This window comes from Micropterus salmoides, unplaced genomic scaffold (genome assembly GCF_014851395.1).
Source record: "Micropterus salmoides isolate LMB-PRFRI ecotype aquatic unplaced genomic scaffold, ASM1485139v1 Ms_hic_scaffold_1, whole genome shotgun sequence".
Lineage (NCBI taxonomy): Eukaryota > Metazoa > Chordata > Actinopteri > Centrarchiformes > Centrarchidae > Micropterus > Micropterus salmoides.
This window is the reverse complement of record NW_024040040.1, coordinates 29,690,896-29,709,576: the sequence shown is the minus strand read 5'-3', so window position 1 is coordinate 29,709,576 and position 18,681 is coordinate 29,690,896. Positions and strand designations below refer to the sequence as shown.

The following is an 18,681-nucleotide window of genomic DNA, read 5'->3' as shown; positions in this document are numbered from 1 at the left end:
ATTTTGTGCTCCTGCATTTGACATCATGAAGTGGGTGGGAGACATGGTCCAAGAAGACATGTAGCATGGAGAGCATCCTCCTCTCTGACACCACCGACGAAAGTCCAGCTCCACTCCACTGATTCACAGTCCGTGTTTCACTCTACAGTGAGCTGTACAGTCAGATTCCATCCATCCATCATCAACTGCTTATCCTGCGTACAGGGTCGCGGGGGGCTGGAGCCAATCCCAGCTGACATTGGGCGAAAGGCGAGGTACACCCTGGACAGGTCGCCAGTCCATCGCAGGGCTACAGTCAGACTGTGAATTGTATTTTTCATATTGCTTGATTGTTAGCAGATAGCTAACAATCTATTTACTGTAGGCCTACATCATTATTAAAGCCCTTGTAATATGACATCATTACTGGGTCCTCTGTCCAAGCAGCAGATCGTTACTCCACACTACTCACAATGCCTGCAATGTTCTTGTACAGTACCACTCAAAGCAAATTACACGTCGCATTCACCCCACTCACACACTGATGGCAAAGGCTAAGGTGCCAACTCTGCTCATCAGAAACATTCACACAGCCATTTGGGGTTCAGTATCTTACCCAAGGACACCTCGACGTGCAGACTGAAGGAATGGAAACACAGACCTTCCAATGAGTAGGAAACCCGCACTACCCCCTTAGCCACAGCCACCCAAGTGAGAGAAGAGAGAGAGAAAGTGTGCATTGGTTACAGCTGCAGCGCTTGTCAGTGTTGGCATCTGGTGGTAGTTATAGATGTTTATCGACATTTACAGACCTCAGCAGATAGAAACAGATGAATGACTACGGACTACCACTACTAGTCATTTGGAGAGAATGCTAATTAATGCTGATTGTAACATTTCACACTGAAGACAAAAGCCAGGTGTTAGTGGGTGTTACTGGGTTTTTTATCATGTGTAAAAGGGTCAGCAATATGCTCTGAAAAAAATGACTGATGATTATCATATATGTCTGCCAGGAGAGCTGGCTGAAAGTGAAGACCAACTGATTTGGGCTAATCTGTTACCAGTGAGGTATATGGCTACTCTAAGGAACAAAATATTTAATTACAAGATTTATAGCATTGACTACTGCAGGTAATTATTCAGCCAGACTATGTGTAGTTATCCCTAATATATAAAGGGGTTTTCTACTACAGTGCTATCACTCATGCTGTTACTGTGGATCTGTATTTTTCACATTAGATTAAAATACTGTTACATGCCTGTATTATGGTATACTACCACGTTGGCTGTATAATGCAACAAAGAGAGAATGATAATACAGTTTTGTTTTGGATTAAAGGAAAACTTGTTTTATGGCTGTAACAGTGCGTTACTGTTTAGTATCTTGTGTATTCTTGTGTTATTTCTCTTCCCTCTTTCTGTCTTAGTGTTTGGTTTTGTCTGTGAGTCTATTGGCGGGGCCAAGGGCTGACCCTGAATAGTCGAAGATTTGATGCTTCGACGGGCAGAGCCTGATTCGATATATTCGCAATATAGCGGTGCTCAACGTCTGATTTTACATCTACCAGTTTTCTCCCAATAAGTTAATATACAGCCTACCACAATATGCATTTCAACGTTTATAGCTGTAAATTAAAACGTAAAAGAATAAAACTTCCAATAAATGTTTTTAAAGTGCGTTTGTACTCCTGTGTTACTTTCAGTAATAGTTCACCTCATTGCCGGTTAAAACTGTTTTAAAACAAAAACGTAGTAATGTGGGTGTAGCCTAAATGTCAACAGTGCTGCAAACAAACCTTCCATCCTAGTATTACATGACTGCAGTAGTGATGTGCGATACCACTTAATTCCTACACAATCCAATACCAAGTAATAGTAGAGCCATTTGTTTGTTTGGGCTACTGTAGAAACATGACGGCGCAACATGGAGACTTCGATGTAAGAGGGCCCGCGGTGTAGTAATGGCTCATTCTGAGGTAATAAAAACATAACGGTTCATTATGTAAGGTTCTTATACACCACTGAAAACATACTTAAGGATATTATATTGCATTTCAGTCAATAGATCCTCCTAAATATTACACACTGAACCTTTAAGACATACATAGATTTGTCCTCTGGGGAGCATGTAGGAAATCAGCCCATTAGATTTAGATTCCTCTAGTGTATGAGTGTAAAACTAAAAGTCAGGGGTTCACCAAAAAACTAAATGATTCATCTTCTGAGACCTAGGAATAGATACGGTATAGTTATGTCATGGCAATTTGGCTAATCAGTTGTTGAGAAGCTGGCTGTGGACCATATAGTTGGACACACAGATAATGGGAACACAAAAGTATCACACTGACAAGTATTTGAACACAGCTTTTTAGAGATTAAGGTGTCTTTTGAAATTAACAATAGACTTTGATGGTGTAAACTACGTAAGTAGTGTACACTGTAATTTCATTTTCAGGTCTTCAACTTTTCCTTTAATCTTATTGGAGCAGAAACAAACCTGTCAGTGCAGAGTAAATCTATTATATTTTCTTCTTTTGAAGATGGTAATTTTTTACATTATAGAAGCTAATGTTTTTACATCTAACAACTACTCTGTATGAGGTATGTATCACACCTACAGAACTGTTAAATGATATAACGATAACTCACTGATACAAAATAGAGCATTTATTCATGAGCATTATAACAAGCATTACAACATATTTGATCCTACATTGGTGTTCATTTTGTGCCTATGTGTAACAGATGTGTTCATACGATTCTTCCAAAGAAAATGGATTTGGGGTATTTGTCCCTCAGACAGGACCACTGCACAAAGAAATAGTCTGATATCGGGTACAGGATCTTCCCCGTGAGCGACAGTGTCTGCACCCGGCAAATGCTTTCAACATAAACTATAAGAACTTTCTTCATTCCCAGAATTCCAAGAAGGAGTCCTCCCACACACAGCGGGACACAGGTCCCTGGGCCGTTACACAGCACCTGAAATAACACACACACACACACACACACACACACACACACACAAAGGTAGGTGATGAGAACATTTCCAGGAAGTGACGCATACTCTGTTTTTCATAAGCTACACAGAAAGCAGTGTCCAGCAGGGGCTGTGCAGGACATCTGTGACAACTCTCAGGTCACACAACAGAAACTCATTAAAGTTTAGGGTGATATGTGTTTGCTGTCTTAAGATCAATATCTGTTTAATCCCTGTGTCTCCAGTACAAAGAGCAGACTGATGTTTTTCCATCCAGAAATCCATTTTTTCCCCCTATTACAATGATGGGTGAACATCCTTTTCTTACTTTTACCCAGTTGCCTCCAGTTGCACTGTGCTGGGCTGTCTGAGCCACTGTAGAAAACTGACCAAAGAACAGTAGAGTGCATGTGAGAAATATGTGAGATTGGCCAAATACACACACAATTTAAAATGTTTTTTCAGAGATACAGAAAACCCTGCAAACTTTTCACTTATTTTCCTAGTTCAGAAATCACTGATTCACAATTTATTACTTTTGCAGATTTCTAGTATGAATTAGGGTAACTGTTGCATCACAGTGTATTACAATTGGTGTTATTTTTACTATACAAAAACAACTATAGGTAAAAATATCAACTATCAAAATCCATGACTTTCTATCTGTATGAAAATAAACTGACTTCTGTATAAAACATTTCTGTTGAACAGTGACTTGCAGCTCAAACTTTAACTTTTTTCCTGTGAAACAGTGGATATGTTCACCTCCTCAGACCTCTCCCTCTATCTGTGGCTGCTAAACAGTTTGTCCACAACCTGTGGTGAGGGTTACAGCTAGAAATTGATTCATTTTAGACAAAAGGGCTATAGTTAGAGGATAGCACAGGGACTTGTTCTGCGTGTTTGTTTTTGAGATCTTGGGATTTGGAGAGTTCTGTAGTAGAAACTGTTCATCAGAGTGAGGGAATGTGGTGAATACATAGTGTGAAGATTAAAAAAAAAAACACAAGGAGAGCAGAAACTTGCATTATTTGTGTGACTCAGTGACAGGAGTGAAGGCAGCTCAGTGTTACTCAGAGACAGAGTCGAAGGGGACTGAAATGAAAACGTGGCCTCATGGCTGATGGAAGCCGAGGGAATTACGGTTTAACAGGAAACCAGACAGAGCTGCTCTGGAGACTGGAGTCCTCATCCAGCTCCTCAGTGCAGACACAGTAACTGCACTGTGGAGCTGGCTGCCCTGCACTCTGCACTCACAAAGCAGACAGAACTTTACACACAAAACAAGAAATGGTCCATGTAGCAGCAGCTGTAAGCATCAGTATTACAAACCTTGTTAACCTATAAAAAGTAGCTGCTTACAAATTATTGCTGTGCAGTCAATAAAACTAAAATAAATCTTCAGGTCTGCTATAAACATCAGCAGACTTCCCCACATCGCTCCCTCTGGCTACAGAAAATACAACTCTGGAGATGGAAATTTATTATTATTTATTTTCCCCACCCAGACATTTCCAAGCACTGGTTTTACCTACACTTACACAATCTGGTTACTGTCAGCAGAAAATTTTCAGTTTTCACTTTTTTACCCCATAAATATGAGAAACCCAGTAAACTACATTTCTGCTGGAGAAACCTGATTTCATGGCCATGTGTACACTCAACCTGGATTCTAACAGGTACATGTGTGCATATGCATGGCAAAGACAGGGACAGTACTGCTGTGACAACAGCACAGTTATGTTCTTTTATTAAAATAAGAAAAGAAGCTCTATAGGTTGTTTTATATCACTACACTTAAAATGTGCCCACAGCAAGTAGGTTGTTACAGTGCTTGTAATTTTGCATTTTGCATAAATTTTTATTTTTATTTCCCTTATTTTCAAATCCCAATGTTGACAGGTATGGCTATGACTAATACTTAATATTAGCTTATAGGACTGGACTTTTATCAAGCACGTGAAATTTGGGGGAGCCACAGCAGTCGAGCTACAACAGCTTCTTAATGGTGAAATGAGCAAATTGTCTGTCTTGCCATGGCAACGGCATTTTATGAAAACACAAAAGATTTGCAATTTAGTATTGTGAAGGTCTTGAGGTGGATCTGATTAACCTGCTAGAACATAGATCTTAGAAAACTTTAATGTCCTTCAAGAGACAAATTGTGGTGCAGCACAACACACACATTAAAACCTTCATCAGATCCAAATTTTGCTGATGGAGAAGAGCTTTAAAAGTAACCGCTAACTGCTGCCAACTGTAGCTGCCGTCAGCTCAGTTAGCCATGAAGCTAGCGGTCTTATTAGCTTAGCCCAGTTCCATTAACCGCCCCAGGACTGAAGACTCTGGCGGTCCGAAGTTCCTGTGCTAGAAACACCAATAACCTCCTAGTGCTCCAAGTTCCCAGTCAGCCCAATACACCATTAATCCCTGCAAACTGAGGCAGAGCAACCGGAGGACATAAGAGGGAAGATTTCTCTATAAAATATGATCCACTTTCACAAAAAAGGTTGAGGTCAGAGGTCCAGAACAATGCCACACAACAAACATGAATAATTGTCAATAATTCGTCCATTACTTATTATTATTTCAGTATTTCACACTAATGACCGGATGAGACAGAACACATTTTTCGCAGTGAGAGGCACCTGTTTTTAATTGTATTCTATTGGTAGTGAGCGTACTGTGCGCTGTTTCCTCACGTTTTGGGCGCCTGCAGTGCCTTGCGTTTTCGAAGGAGCCCTCTGACGGCACAGAAAGTGCATGATGTCATACCCCCCCCCCCCCCATAGTCCAATCAAATGAGTTGAGAGACAGACATAGTGGGAAATGTTCAGACTCAATTAGAAGGACTGCTTAGTTGCAATTTTGGATTTTTATAAGATTATTGCATCACTGTGATGACATCTTTGTCACGTATTAAATCCACTAGATAATATCAAAAATGTTATGGATCCATAAGCAGTTTCTCAATATATATTTTTATAACAATGTATACAAGGTACATAGTTGTTTATTTGTCATAATACAGCACTGCAATGATGCACTGTTGCATTTTAGTTCTGGTCCAGTTCCTGTTCACACTGACTTTTTATAAATGACCAAGATGACTAAACATGAAGTTATACAGACTGACAGGTGACTCATTGATAGGACAGTAATCTAATTCTGGTGACTGACAGTTTAAGAGGCACTTTAATGCTTCTGATGTATATTTGTGTTCTTTGGTGTCACAAAAAGCTCACAGAGCAATAACTGATACAAGCATTATTAGACTGTAAATCAACCGCATGTTATGAATAATGACATGTCACTTTGTACAGTAATGATTCAGGGCTTATTACAGTGGGATCGCTGTCACACACTTGGATGGACTTAATAAACTGACGAAGAACACAGACTACAAGCACAACAACTTTTAACAGCTATTAATGAGGGAGAATATCCCGCTAACGTGCATGTGGCTACCAAATGATATTCATAAATATATACATGGCTTATACAAATCAATTACAACATCATTCTTTGAGCACATTCCATGATCAGCTGATAGATTTATAAGTAGTTTAGCTTTTGAAATAAAATCACATATTGTTTCCACTTGAAACCAGGTGGTCTCTGTGCGGTTGTTTGGTCTGCACCAGAGTTCGACTGACAGCTTTCACATCAGACCAAACGAACTGTACTTACCAGGGTTCGCCTGGTAACCGAACATCAGTCTACTTCTCTGTCGGTTTGAATGGAATAACAAAATTAGAAGTTGCTAAATACAGAGGAGGGTTAGGGTCACATGTAAAAACTGTATCTGAGTTATGACTTCTGACTCCACATGTGACCCTAGCCCTCTTCTGTAGTTCATTATCTTTTAGAAATGAGAACGTACATAAGTCAATGTATTAATGACACAGAGGTTGTGTAAGTCATGGGCCTGATCTGGTTATGTTAAATATCAGCTCTGTGCAGGATGGAGTTAGATGGGTTTGTGCTCCTCCAGAGTGAATCTATAAATGGGTACTAAGGGCAGTTTGGTCCTGTACTTCTATAAAAGATGGTGGTCTTACAAGTGAAAGGTTTAAAAAAAAAAAAGTTGTAGAGGCCGAGATATCCTTAAGCCCCTTTTCCACTGCAAGGTACCAGCTTGACTTGACTCGCCTTTGTTTGGTTTTCCATTGTGGAAAAGTTGTACCTGTACCTGCTTCCAGGTAATTTTTTTTCCATATCACCTCCGTCGAGGTTCCAAGCGAGCTGAGGCGATACTAAAACTTGACGTGAAAACACGGCAGACTACTGATTGGTCAGAGAGAATCGTCACTGTTTACTGCGTCATCATTGCGCGCCAGACAGAGGCCAGCAACAGAAAGTTTCATATTTTACAGTTTTCACACGTTATTTCATCACTAAATCCACTTCTGAGAAGTTTTGAGGTGAGAAATCAGCTGTGTAGATTTTGAATATTGACAGTTTTACGAGAAGTGATGGCGGAACAAAAATGTGCTTGAACGTTTTTGGAGTTGAGGAGCTCCGCAAGTGGCTGCGGGGGAAGCCTGCAGCAACACGCGGGAGGAGCTCGCGAGGCCGGGCCAGCCGCCCGCTTACAGAGCCCTCTGCTCCCGCCGTCACACAGACCGCTGCAGCAACAACGGCAGAGGAAAACACAGCTGGAAGGTTTTCATACCGCTTATCTGTCTTTACATTCTGAAGAATGCTGAAACTTTTTAACTTAAATCAAGAGACAGCTGTTTGTGGGTCGCTGGTGTGTGTGTCGCATTGAACATTACGTCGAGGCAGTTGTGTGTGGCGTCACTATGACGACCAGCTACATTGAGGGGTACTATGTGCAATGGAAAACGGAGCAAGGCCAAACAGAGTCGAGGTGAGTTGAGCTGGTAATGGAAAAACGGCATTAGATAATCTTAGTTTTTAGTATGTATCAAACTCTAAAAACATTGGATGTTGCATTTCCCATAACGCAACATATTTTCACTGAATCCTCCCTGCCTGGTATGTAGTACAGTGTGTACAGAGGTATGTTGCTGTGTGAGAACAGCTACTGACTGGTCTCTGGGTTCACTCACCACGTCAGGTCTGAGTCTGAAGACCAGAGGGATAGAATACCGCAGCGCGTTCAGGGTGCTGATAACAGAGAAACTCCATGACTGATGCACCTCACGGCTCCGTGGTATCCGATATATGTTGAACTGGGGAACAAGGGCACATGTTCATCAGAGGCGCTCAGAGACATCCCCATTTGTATTGCAAAAAATAAAGATTCATCATAAAACAAGTTGTTGTACTTGGATAAAACTGGCTCATCTCTCAGATTTCACTGCCTCTCACCAGCACGTGAACAGGTCAGTGGTAGACTTTTCCAATGAGTCTACACTTTTACCGCTGCCACATAACAATAAAAGTTTGGTTCACCAACATACAACTGGTCTGCGGTTAAATCTTACTTATACAAATAATTGTATAGTATACTGTATATTCATTGTCATTAAAGTTATTCCTCACTGATATTCAAATAAGTACAAGGTAGGAATCAGGTGTGTTGTACTTCAACTTTAGAGAAGCACAGATGAGAGGTGTACTCACACCACCTGCTGTTGAATGCCAACACTGCACCAGACAGTCTTAACAGTTTATATCACTCCTTTCATCAGCCAACCCAGACAACTTCAGTAAGGATTTTTTTTGTGGGATGGCCAATATGTGCACTGCTCATGTACACACTTTAATACAGATCAATTATAAAATGGTTCCCTGAACATATTTAAAAACACATACACGAGCAGCCCATGTTTACAAAACACTGACTTCATTCAATTTGTATTTATATAACTTATTTAAAACAGAGTTGCGTCATATTAATTTTTCTCTGATTTTAAACTGATATTTTATAACATAAATTCAAGCCAAAATGAATAATTAAAAAACTGTTTACAATAAATGTTTCAAGAAAATAAGTTGATATAAAATCTAAATAACCTGCAGGTAATGTGCCTCTTTGTTTCAACCAACTGTCTATTTTAAAATATTTTCAAACCTCATCTGATATTCTGGACTAAACTACCTAACTACATAAAGTAGTTGAAATAGGAGCTCCTAGAGCAACTACAACAGTAAAATATTGATAATTTTAAATCAGTGACTAGGGACCAAGTACTTTTACTTTTGATACTTTAAGCACATTTTGTTGATGATGCTTCTCTACTTTTGCTTTAGTACACTTTTGAATTTAGGACACCCTAATTTGCTTTGTCGGGGCATTTTGACTAAACCATTTTAATTATATTTTAGCAGTCGTTTGATAAAATGAAATGACCTATAATTTATATATAATATCAGACTGATTGATGTTTTTAATTCTTCAATGTTTGAAGCGTTTAAAGTATAATACTAACTGCTTCAAACCGACGTTTATTCATCACTGCTCACACACTACGTAAGGCTACTACTGTCAGTGCTGCAGCTAACTTACTATGCGTACAGTGGGTTGCCATATCATCAGTTTCAATTTTCATTAAAATAGCCCACCAGCAGCAAATTCTATTCATTTCTATCTCTGTTTCCAAACCAAAATTGACACAATACACAATCACCTGGCTACTTCTTCTTTCACCACACTCCCCGACCCTCAACCCAACCCCCCACTACTTCCAAGCCACTCACTCACATCCTTTAGTGAAATCCTGTAACCATAGTTGCAAGCATAAAGTCATTAAACTATACCCTTGACCCTATCCCCTCCTCTCTAGTAAAGACTTGCCTCCCCACACTCTCCCCACTCATTACCAATGTAATTCACTACTCCTTGTCCATTGGCCTTGTCCCCTGACCCAAGCTTTCTGCCATTACCCTCATACTAAAAAGAAACTTAGATTTGAACCTGACATCCCCAACTACTACCGGCAAACTAACTGGTACTGATAAAGTCATGGTTGCAACAGAACTTTCTCAAACTAAACTGAACAACTAAACAAATCTGAACCCTGCCCACCCTGTCCTTTGCTGCTGCAGAATTACTCATCCATGCCCTCATTACTTCCAGACTCGCTTACTGCAACAGCATCCTTTATGGTTCACCAGACAAAATAACATCTCTATCTCCTAACATCTAACATGCACTTCCTGTGCTCTTCTTCTTCTATCCCCTACAATTATCTTGTATTGATTGCACTTTTTGTGAACTCTAATTTCTTTCTTTAGTATTTACCCCATTGATGTACCATTAGCGCTTACTAGCATTTATTGCTGCTTTTATTAACATATATTGTCAGTTGTAGATGTTGTGCTGTATTTGATGCTCTGTTGATGATGGCATCAAATCCAGTGGCGATGTGATAATGTATGGTCTTAATATTACACTGTCTCCACAAATGTATTTTACCCTTGTTGGTCTGTATAGACCACCCTCTTCCAAAGTAGCTTTTTTTTGAACAGTTAAACTAATATATTAAAAGAATGTAATTTTGACAAAGAGGTTATTTTAATGGGGGATTTTAACATAAATTGGGAAGATAAATGCAACGGAGGTGCCCTTACTCTGACTGTCAGATTTTTCTCTCTACAATTCAATGTATAATGAATACCTTTTTAAGGAAAAATATACCTGGCTGCAGACAAAAAAGCGCTCTTCCATGGTTAAGTGGTGATATACATAAATTGATGAGAGAACGTGATGCGGCACTGAAAGCTGCCCTAAAATCTAAATTAGTAACAGATAGATTTAAATTTGTGGGACTAAGAAATAAAGTAACAAGAGAGATTAGGAAAGCAAAAGCTATATTTTTAATTCATGTTATTGACCAAGCAAAAGGAAATACTAAATTGATTTGGGAGAACATAAAGAGGTTGACAGGTAAACATCATAATGGTAACGAAAAGCGCCTTGAAATCTGTGTGAATGGCAGTATGACACAGGATGAAGCTGAAATAGCAGCAACTCTTAATTCATATTTTGTTGAATCTGTACAGACACTGATCCAGAATCCCTTCACCAATCTAATAAGCATGATGCCTATAAATTATAATAAATCTGTATTTGAGATTCAGGAAATTACTGAAATTAAAGTAAGAATGATTATAAATTCCCTGAAGAGTTCTAAAGCCAAAGATGTATATGGACTGGACACAATGTTCCTGAAAATGTTTAATGAGTGCTTATCTGGCCCACTAACAAATGCAATCAATATATCCATTAATGAAGGGGTCTTTCCAAAAGCATGGAAGACAGCTATAATAACACCAATTCACAAAGCAGGTGATCCATCAGAGGTCTGCAATTATAGACCAATTAGTATAGTACCTACAGTGTCAAAGGTAATTGAAAGGTATGTAGCACAACAACTTACTAGCCACCTTAACAACAGCCCTTTCAGATTGCATCCTATGCAGTTTGGCTTTAGATCAAATCATTCAACGGAAACTGCAAACTGCTTTTTTCTTGAGAATGTGAGATCTAAACTAGATAAAGGGGGAGTTGTTGGGGCCATATTCCTAGACCTAAAGAAAGCCTTTGACACTGTGGATCATGATGTCCTACTTGCAAAGCTCTCATTGTGTAACTTCTCCCCAAATAGTATTAAATGGATGCAATCATATCTTGAAGGCAGAGCACAGCAGGTCAAGATAAATGATGAGGTGTCATCAGCCCTCAAGTGTGGTATTGGTGTACCTCAGGGATCAATTCTGGGGCCCCTGTTGTTTAGCCTTTACATAAATGACCTACCCACTGTATGCAATGAGTCTGAAATTCAAATGTACGCAGATGATACTGTCATTTATGTTCACGCGACAAACAAACAGCAAGCTGCATGTAAGCTTCCAGCAGTGATGGCCGATGTCACACAGTGGCTTAATAACTCCTGTCTTCATTTAAACATAAAGAAAACGGCTTGTATGTCCTTCACAAAGAGGTCTGTTGATGATCTCACACCCAATATTTATATTACTGGGGAAAAGCTGACAGTGGTTTCTGATTTTAAATATCTTGGTGTAATAATTGATTCTAATCTTACATTTAAAAAACAAATTAAGAAGGTAATAAATGCAGTTAAGTTTAATCTGTCAAACTTTCGTCATATCAGAAACTGTCTAACTACTAAGGGAGCAACAGTATATTTTAATGCTATGATTATGCCATATTTATCATACTGTTTGACTAGTTGGGCACAAGCTTCCTGTACAACACTCAAACCTGCGCAGTTAGTATACCACCAGGCTTCCAAGGTGCTTGATAGAAAGCCAAATACTCATCACCACTGTCACAGTCTAAACAATCATAATTTACTGAGCTGGGACAATTATATTAAATTTACAGATGCTTGTCTTATCTATAAGATTCTGCATGGCTTGGCTCCTCCCCCTCTTACTGCTTTTATAAAGCAGAAAACAACTGATAATAGACACACTCGGTCTGTAGCAAGAGGAGACTGTATAATGCCTATGAGGAGGACTGCCTTTGGACAGTCAGCTTTTCAGTGAGAGCAGCTCACACATGGAATGGTCTGCCAACTGGTATTATAGATTGTGAAACGTATTATTCATTTAAACTGAATTTAAAATCATGGTTAAAAGACAATCAAGTGTGTGACCATAGTCTGTGAATTATTCTGAAACACCTGAAGAGTGCTTGTTTTATCTTTTATGTTTTTTAAATTGTTGTCCTTGTATTTTACATGTCCTTGTGAAAGGTATCTTGTTACTTACTTAAGTACTGTTCTTCCTGTTTTAGTGTATTTTATGTAGTTGTGATAACACCTGCCCAGGGACTACAGTCGAACATTAGCCAAGCTGGCTAAACTGGCACATTTACAGAAATGTTTATCAATGTGCACTGTCTCTGTAAACTTAAACTCTATAAATAAAAATAAAAATGATTGTATGTTGATCCTCAAATGTAAGTCGCTTTGGATAAAAGCGTCTGCCAAATCAGTAAATGTAAAATCACCAATAAACTTCAATATGTCCAGAACTCCGCTGCCCACATGCTCACCTCCACCCGTCGCAAAGATCACATCACACCTGTCGTTCACAACCTCAACTCCAACGGGCTCCCAGTTAAACACAGAACTACTTCAAATTAATACTCACCACCTACAAAGCCATAAATAAGACGCAACAAAACTACAAACCACCAGGACCAAGCTCCCGACCTACGGTGACAGGGCCTTTTCAGCTACCACACACCCTCTGGAGGGCCCTCCCCAAGTACATCCAACAGGCAAACCCCAGAGCATCATTCAAACAGGCCCTCAAAACCCACAATTTCAAGCTTGCATCCCCCAGTTAACTTCCTTCCCTTCACTCCCCTCCATTTTTTGACCAACTACATTTTTTCCCTCCCTCTAACCATCTTTGGGTACTTTGAAAATCGCTATTATTATTTTGCAGAAAATACAAAAACCTGGCAACTCCACAAATGTTTTCCCGGTAACACTGTGTGGAGTTAAAGTGACAAAACTGTTTGAGATTTGTAACAAATTGGATATAAAACACATTGATGAGGACAATTCAACAGTGCCTTGACACTGGTGCGAACATGACCTCACCAGCCAGACCCACATCTACACAAGCGCGTACCTGTGGCTCAGAGTCCGAGTGTCGTTTAGAGCTTTCAAAGGTGGAGATTTTCTCCTCACTCATCATGTCAGTGTCAGCGATAACATAGTGTCGAGGTGTGTAAACTGCAGACAGGCACTCCATCAGCCGCAGGATCTCAGTGGTGTGACCACCTGGAAAACACACAAGGCACACTGTCTGTAACACGTGATCAACACAGCAGGTAACACACCATGGGAGATATAAGCCAGTTCCTATCAGGGCTGCCAACTTTTCAGTTTAGTCTGGAGTGAGATGAGGTATTAGTGAAGTCGGTGCATTTAATGATTAGGCTTCGCTTCACCCCCCCAGTATTTCTGTACAGTCCCGTATTATACGCGTTGTTAGCGTGGAAGCGAAGGAAGACAGCTAATTGCAATAAGCTACTTGAAAACGTGTTCTGCTTGTTCGCCATTGTGCGCAAGAATATGAAATAATGCCTAATAAAGTCTTTCTAATATGACTGAGTAAGTTAACGTAAACTTACATCACAGAGAACAGCACACATCAGAGGTAAACTTAACGTTACATGGGCGTAAGTTAAAGTCATTAACGTTACCTGATCCCGCAACAACGAGAACAGCAACCGGACCTTTGGTTCCATGTCGACAGTTTGGTCCAGTCTTCACAACAACATATAACCGGATAACAAACAACAAACATACAAGTAAAATAGCACAAATAATTTCAACCACGAACACCATGGCTGTTACGGCAGCTCTGTAGGACCAATCCAGAAGCGGCTCGTTCTGCTTCTTCTTTAGTGTTTAATGGCGGTTGACAAACCATCTTAAAGGTGCATTACCGCCACCAACTGGACTGGAGTGTAGAACAACAGATTATGCAGGGGGGATAGTTTATTTTATCTAAATCATTTTCTTTTAAAACTTAATAGTGTCACAGTATATCTGCCCTACTGTTCCCCAAAGAGACCTGACAATGAAAAGGCATGGTGTTTTGCCTTCCTTAGTGACTGAAGAACGTGATTTCTCTGATATTGTATTATTTTACTATACTATACATTTTCCAGTTGGGTGCTTGCATATACAGGTGCTGGTCATATAATTAGAATATCATCAAAAAGTTGATTTATTTCAGTAATTCCAAGTGAAACTTGTATAATGTATATATTCATTCCACACAGACTGATATATTTCAAGTGTTCATTCCTTTTAATTTTGTTGATTATAACTGACAACTAATGAAAAACCCCAAAATCAGTATCTCAGAAAATTAGAATATTGTGAAAAGGTTCAATATTGAAGACACCTGGTGCCACACTCTAATCAGCTAATTAACTCAAAAAACCTGCAAAGGCCTTTAAATGGTCTCTCAGTCTAGTTCTGTAGGCTACACAATTATTATCAAGAACCACCACAGACGGCCACAGCAATACGTGGGTTTCAGCTGTCGCATTCCTTGTGTCAAGCTCTTGAACAAGACACAGCGTCAGAAGCATCTCGCCTGGGCTAAAGACAAAAAGGACTGGACTGCTGCTGAGTGGTCCAAAGTTATGTTCTCTGATGAAAGTAAATTTTGCATTTCCTTTGGAAATCAAGGTCCCAGAGTCTGGAGGAAGAGAGGAGAGGCACAGAATCCACGTTGCTTGAAGTCCAGTGTAAAGTTTCCACAGTCAGTGATGGTTTGGGGTGCCATGTCATCTGCTGGTGTTGGTCCACTGTGTTTTTTGAGGTCCAAGGTCAACGCAGCCGTCTACCAGGAAGTTTTAGAGCACTTCATGCTTCCTGCTGCTGACCAACTTTATGGAGATGCAGATTTCATTTTCCAACAGGACTTGGCACCTGCACACAGTGCCAAAGCTACCAGTACCTGGTTTAAGGACCATGGTATCCCTGTTCTTAATTGGCCAGCAAACTCGCCTGACCTTAACCTTATAGAAAATCTGTGGGGTATTATGAAGAGGAAGATGCGATACGCCAGACCCAACAATGCAGAAGAGCTGAAGGCCACTATCAGAGCAACCTGGGCTCTCAGAACACCTGTGCAGAGCCACAGACTGATCGACTCCATGCCACGCCGTATTGCTGCAGAAATTCAGGCAAAAGGAGCCCCAACTAAGTATTGAGTGCTGTACATGCTCATACTTTTCATGTTCATACTTTTCAGCTGGCTAACATTTCTAAAAATCCTTTTTTTGTATTGGTCTTAAGAAATATTCTAATTTTCAGAGATAATGAATTTGGGATTTTCATTAATCATCACAATTAAATGTAAGTAAAAAGTAAACATTTGAAATATCAGTCTGTGTGTAACGAGTAAATGAATATAATATCCAAGTTTCACTTTTTGAATGGAATTACTGAAATAAATCAACTATTTGACGATTTTCTAATTATATGAGCAGCACCTGTAATCCATGGTTGAGACTTGTATGATCTATTCAGGCGAGTGATTATATTTTCTTCCCTTTGTTTCCAGCCCACCATCCTCCCGGCACCATCATGTCTTTGTATATCATAGATGTCTTCCAGTTTCACGGTTATCCCGATACTCCTGCCATACTGGCTGTGCATATATGCTAATGAATGTCTAAGCTTCAGTTTTGCTTAATGGAGCTTGTAGGTCGACATGGTTGATTGTGAGTGTTTGTTTGGTCAGACTGTTGTCCCGATCCTTTCTCTCCACACCAACAGGAGCTGGGACCCACAGGAAGTGTGTAGATATACCCTTAATTTTCATCCAGTCCATTATAAGGAATATTTCATTAATATCTATTCTTAATTATGATCTGCCAGATCTTAGTGCTGAAAAGCTGTCAGATGCAATAATGGTGTTATTTATTTTCTTCTCTATCCACTGCAGGGCCAGTAGTGTTGCCAACAGCTCTGTGGTATATACTGACAAATGGTCGGATACTCTTCCCTTAATATGTATCAGGATAAGTGGAGCCATCTGTGAATACAAACCCTGAGTATGAAAAATCTGATCTAAACAGTTCCGGCCTACACGCCATACTCCTTCCTGCTGTTTGCTACTTTTGGCACGGGCAATAAAAAGAGAGAAATGATGGAAACTGTACTGTAATTGTTGTTATCCTATGTTTTCAGCTTTTGCATCACCAATTCAACCCAAACTTGTGAAATTTGTCTCATTATGTTCCCCGCAGTCTGTTAAGAGTCTTGGTAGGATGAGTACCACATTGCCCCAGGAGATTAAGCCCATATATTTATTATTATATTTATTATATTATTGCCATGTTTAACTGAAGGCTGAATGTTGTAGCTTTCTACATCCCACTCTTGCTGCCATAAATGACTCACTGATGATGTCGCGACACTCCACCCTGCCAAGTGGCACCTGCATCTCTGTCCATGCCTAAACTGTCTGCCACCTCATTTCCCTCAACCCCAACATGAGCTGGCACCAAATAAAAAACAAAAAAACACATCACGTCCCTGCCTCTATAGTTTAAAAATCATCATTAAAATCAGCTATGTCTGGCCTAGCTCTGCCATCCTCACCAGCACCCCCACCCAATGCTATCAAGGCAGATAATGAATCACACAAGACAACTTTACCCAAACCTCCTTCCTCCACCCACCGCAATGCCCACATCAAAGCAACTAATTCTGCTGAAAATATTGAAATCCCATCAGACAACCTTCAACTCTGACAGATTTGCACATGGGGTACATGTAAGCCCAATCCTACTCTTCTGCTTTCACGCTCTTTTGAGCCATTAGTTTAAATGCTTATATAATTACCCCATCTAATCCCTAGGTGTCCTTCTACACATACAACAGTGTACAAAAACTGAAGCTAAATTGTGTCATAAATCAGTTTCCAATATAACGTTATAATTATGTACATATAGGCCAAAAGTTCAGATAATGATTAAGTATAAATGTGCCCATAAGTTGCCTTTTATATTAATTTGGTGTTCAGCATATTTGGCATATTACAGGTAATCAGTATGGTTTATTATATTAAGACAAACATATATTTACATGCTAAATGTAAGTCAGCATATGCATATAATTATGTCAGTACATTCATGTAACATTTTATTATAATGAAACATAAAAAGTGTGCCAGAGGTTGTTGTGGCCAGGCAGAGGCCCTGTAGTAAAGGGAAGCCCAGGGGAATCCCCTCTTTCCCGTCGCCAGTGAGTCTGGGGTTAGTAAGAAAATGCTCAGGTCAGCAAAAAGAAGATGCCATGTGCAGAGGCAATGATGTAACCGCTAGTATGAGCTACTCACAAACAACTGAAGATGCTCATAAGGGACTGAAAGAGAGAATGTCTACAACAGGGTCACCCGCGGGTCCGTACCTACAACATGATGCCCAACAACTGGCCATACACACCGATCTGAAACACTCGGACACCAACGCAGAAACAGCAATACCAGCTCAAGGTACCAGCAAAGCCGCACAGACTTTAGGCAGTGAGTGCCAAATGAAATCACCTTCATCAGGTATAAACTGTAGCGCTGAACACAACCAACAAATTACAACCACAGCCAAACCCAGTTTTTAAGAAACATACGGTAATGTTTCAGACTCTAAATCAGGCAAAGATGATTTGGGACCCATGCTGTAAACCTAAAGGGCTACTTGGTGGACACCTAAATATTAGAAGCATGATCCCCAAAACGTAAACAGTGTATGGGAGTAGACATTATACTTTCTACAGAAATGACATTCACAGTCATATGTATATATCGTAAACCATCAGCTAAATTAGATTTTTATAGCAACCTTAAAACCCTTATCAATCTTACTAACATGAAAAAATAGTTCATCTTAACTAAGACAAGAAAGACAGGAAAAACCTTAAACAGATAATTGATCATTTTAATTTGGATCAACTATTTAAAACGCCAACCCGAGTAACTAACCGCTCCAAAACAAGAATAGATTTAATGTTTTAATGCATCTTCTTTTCACAAAAATTAACCAAAACACTATTTCGTAATTCCAATTTATCTAATAATTCTTTGTATCATGATATAATCCCCAAAAGTCAACATCCAAATCTAGAAATAGCCCTAAATGAGGCATAGGAGAACTAATGACAATGACATACCATGGCTTCATAATGACTGCAGGAGTCAAATGAAGATAAGAGATCAATTACTTAAAAGGGCGATTAAAACTG

The 18,681-nt window shown here is 39.6% G+C and overlaps 1 protein-coding gene across 3 annotated transcripts; it reads right to left on the bottom strand.

The window, feature by feature from the left end:
• Positions 1-2,627: 2,627 nt before the first annotated feature.
• alg14 (ALG14 UDP-N-acetylglucosaminyltransferase subunit) lies at positions 2,628-14,305 on the bottom strand. 3 transcript variants are annotated; one of them, XM_038723664.1, is made up of 5 exons: positions 14,121-14,302; positions 13,544-13,695; positions 8,038-8,160; positions 6,653-6,689; positions 2,822-2,964 (listed from the first exon to the last, which is right to left on the bottom strand). In XM_038723664.1, exons 1-5 carry the CDS (start codon positions 14,263-14,265, stop codon positions 2,954-2,956), a joined length of 468 nt encoding a protein of 155 aa, XP_038579592.1. In that variant the 5' UTR covers positions 14,266-14,302; the 3' UTR covers positions 2,822-2,953. The 3 variants fall into 3 exon arrangements, with proteins under 3 accessions (XP_038579575.1, XP_038579584.1, XP_038579592.1); XM_038723647.1 differs by lacking the exon at positions 6,653-6,689 and having other exon boundaries at positions 2,628-2,964; positions 14,121-14,299; XM_038723656.1 differs by lacking the exons at positions 6,653-6,689; positions 8,038-8,160 and having other exon boundaries at positions 2,628-2,964; positions 14,121-14,305.
• Positions 14,306-18,681: the final 4,376 nt, after the last annotated feature.

Excerpts from the sequence above, each read along its gene's own strand:
- alg14 (XM_038723647.1), bottom strand. The coding sequence starts at position 14,265 with ATGGTGTTCGTGGTTGAAATTATTTGTGCTATTTTACTTGTATGTTTG. Across the intron at positions 13,696-14,120 it reads TCTCGTTGTTGCGGGATCAG|GTGGTCACACCACTGAGATC; the intron begins GTAACGTTAATG and ends TGTGTTTTCCAG. Across the intron at positions 8,161-13,543 it reads ACTCGGACTCTGAGCCACAG|TTCAACATATATCGGATACC; the intron begins GTACGCGCTTGT and ends CTTGTTCCCCAG.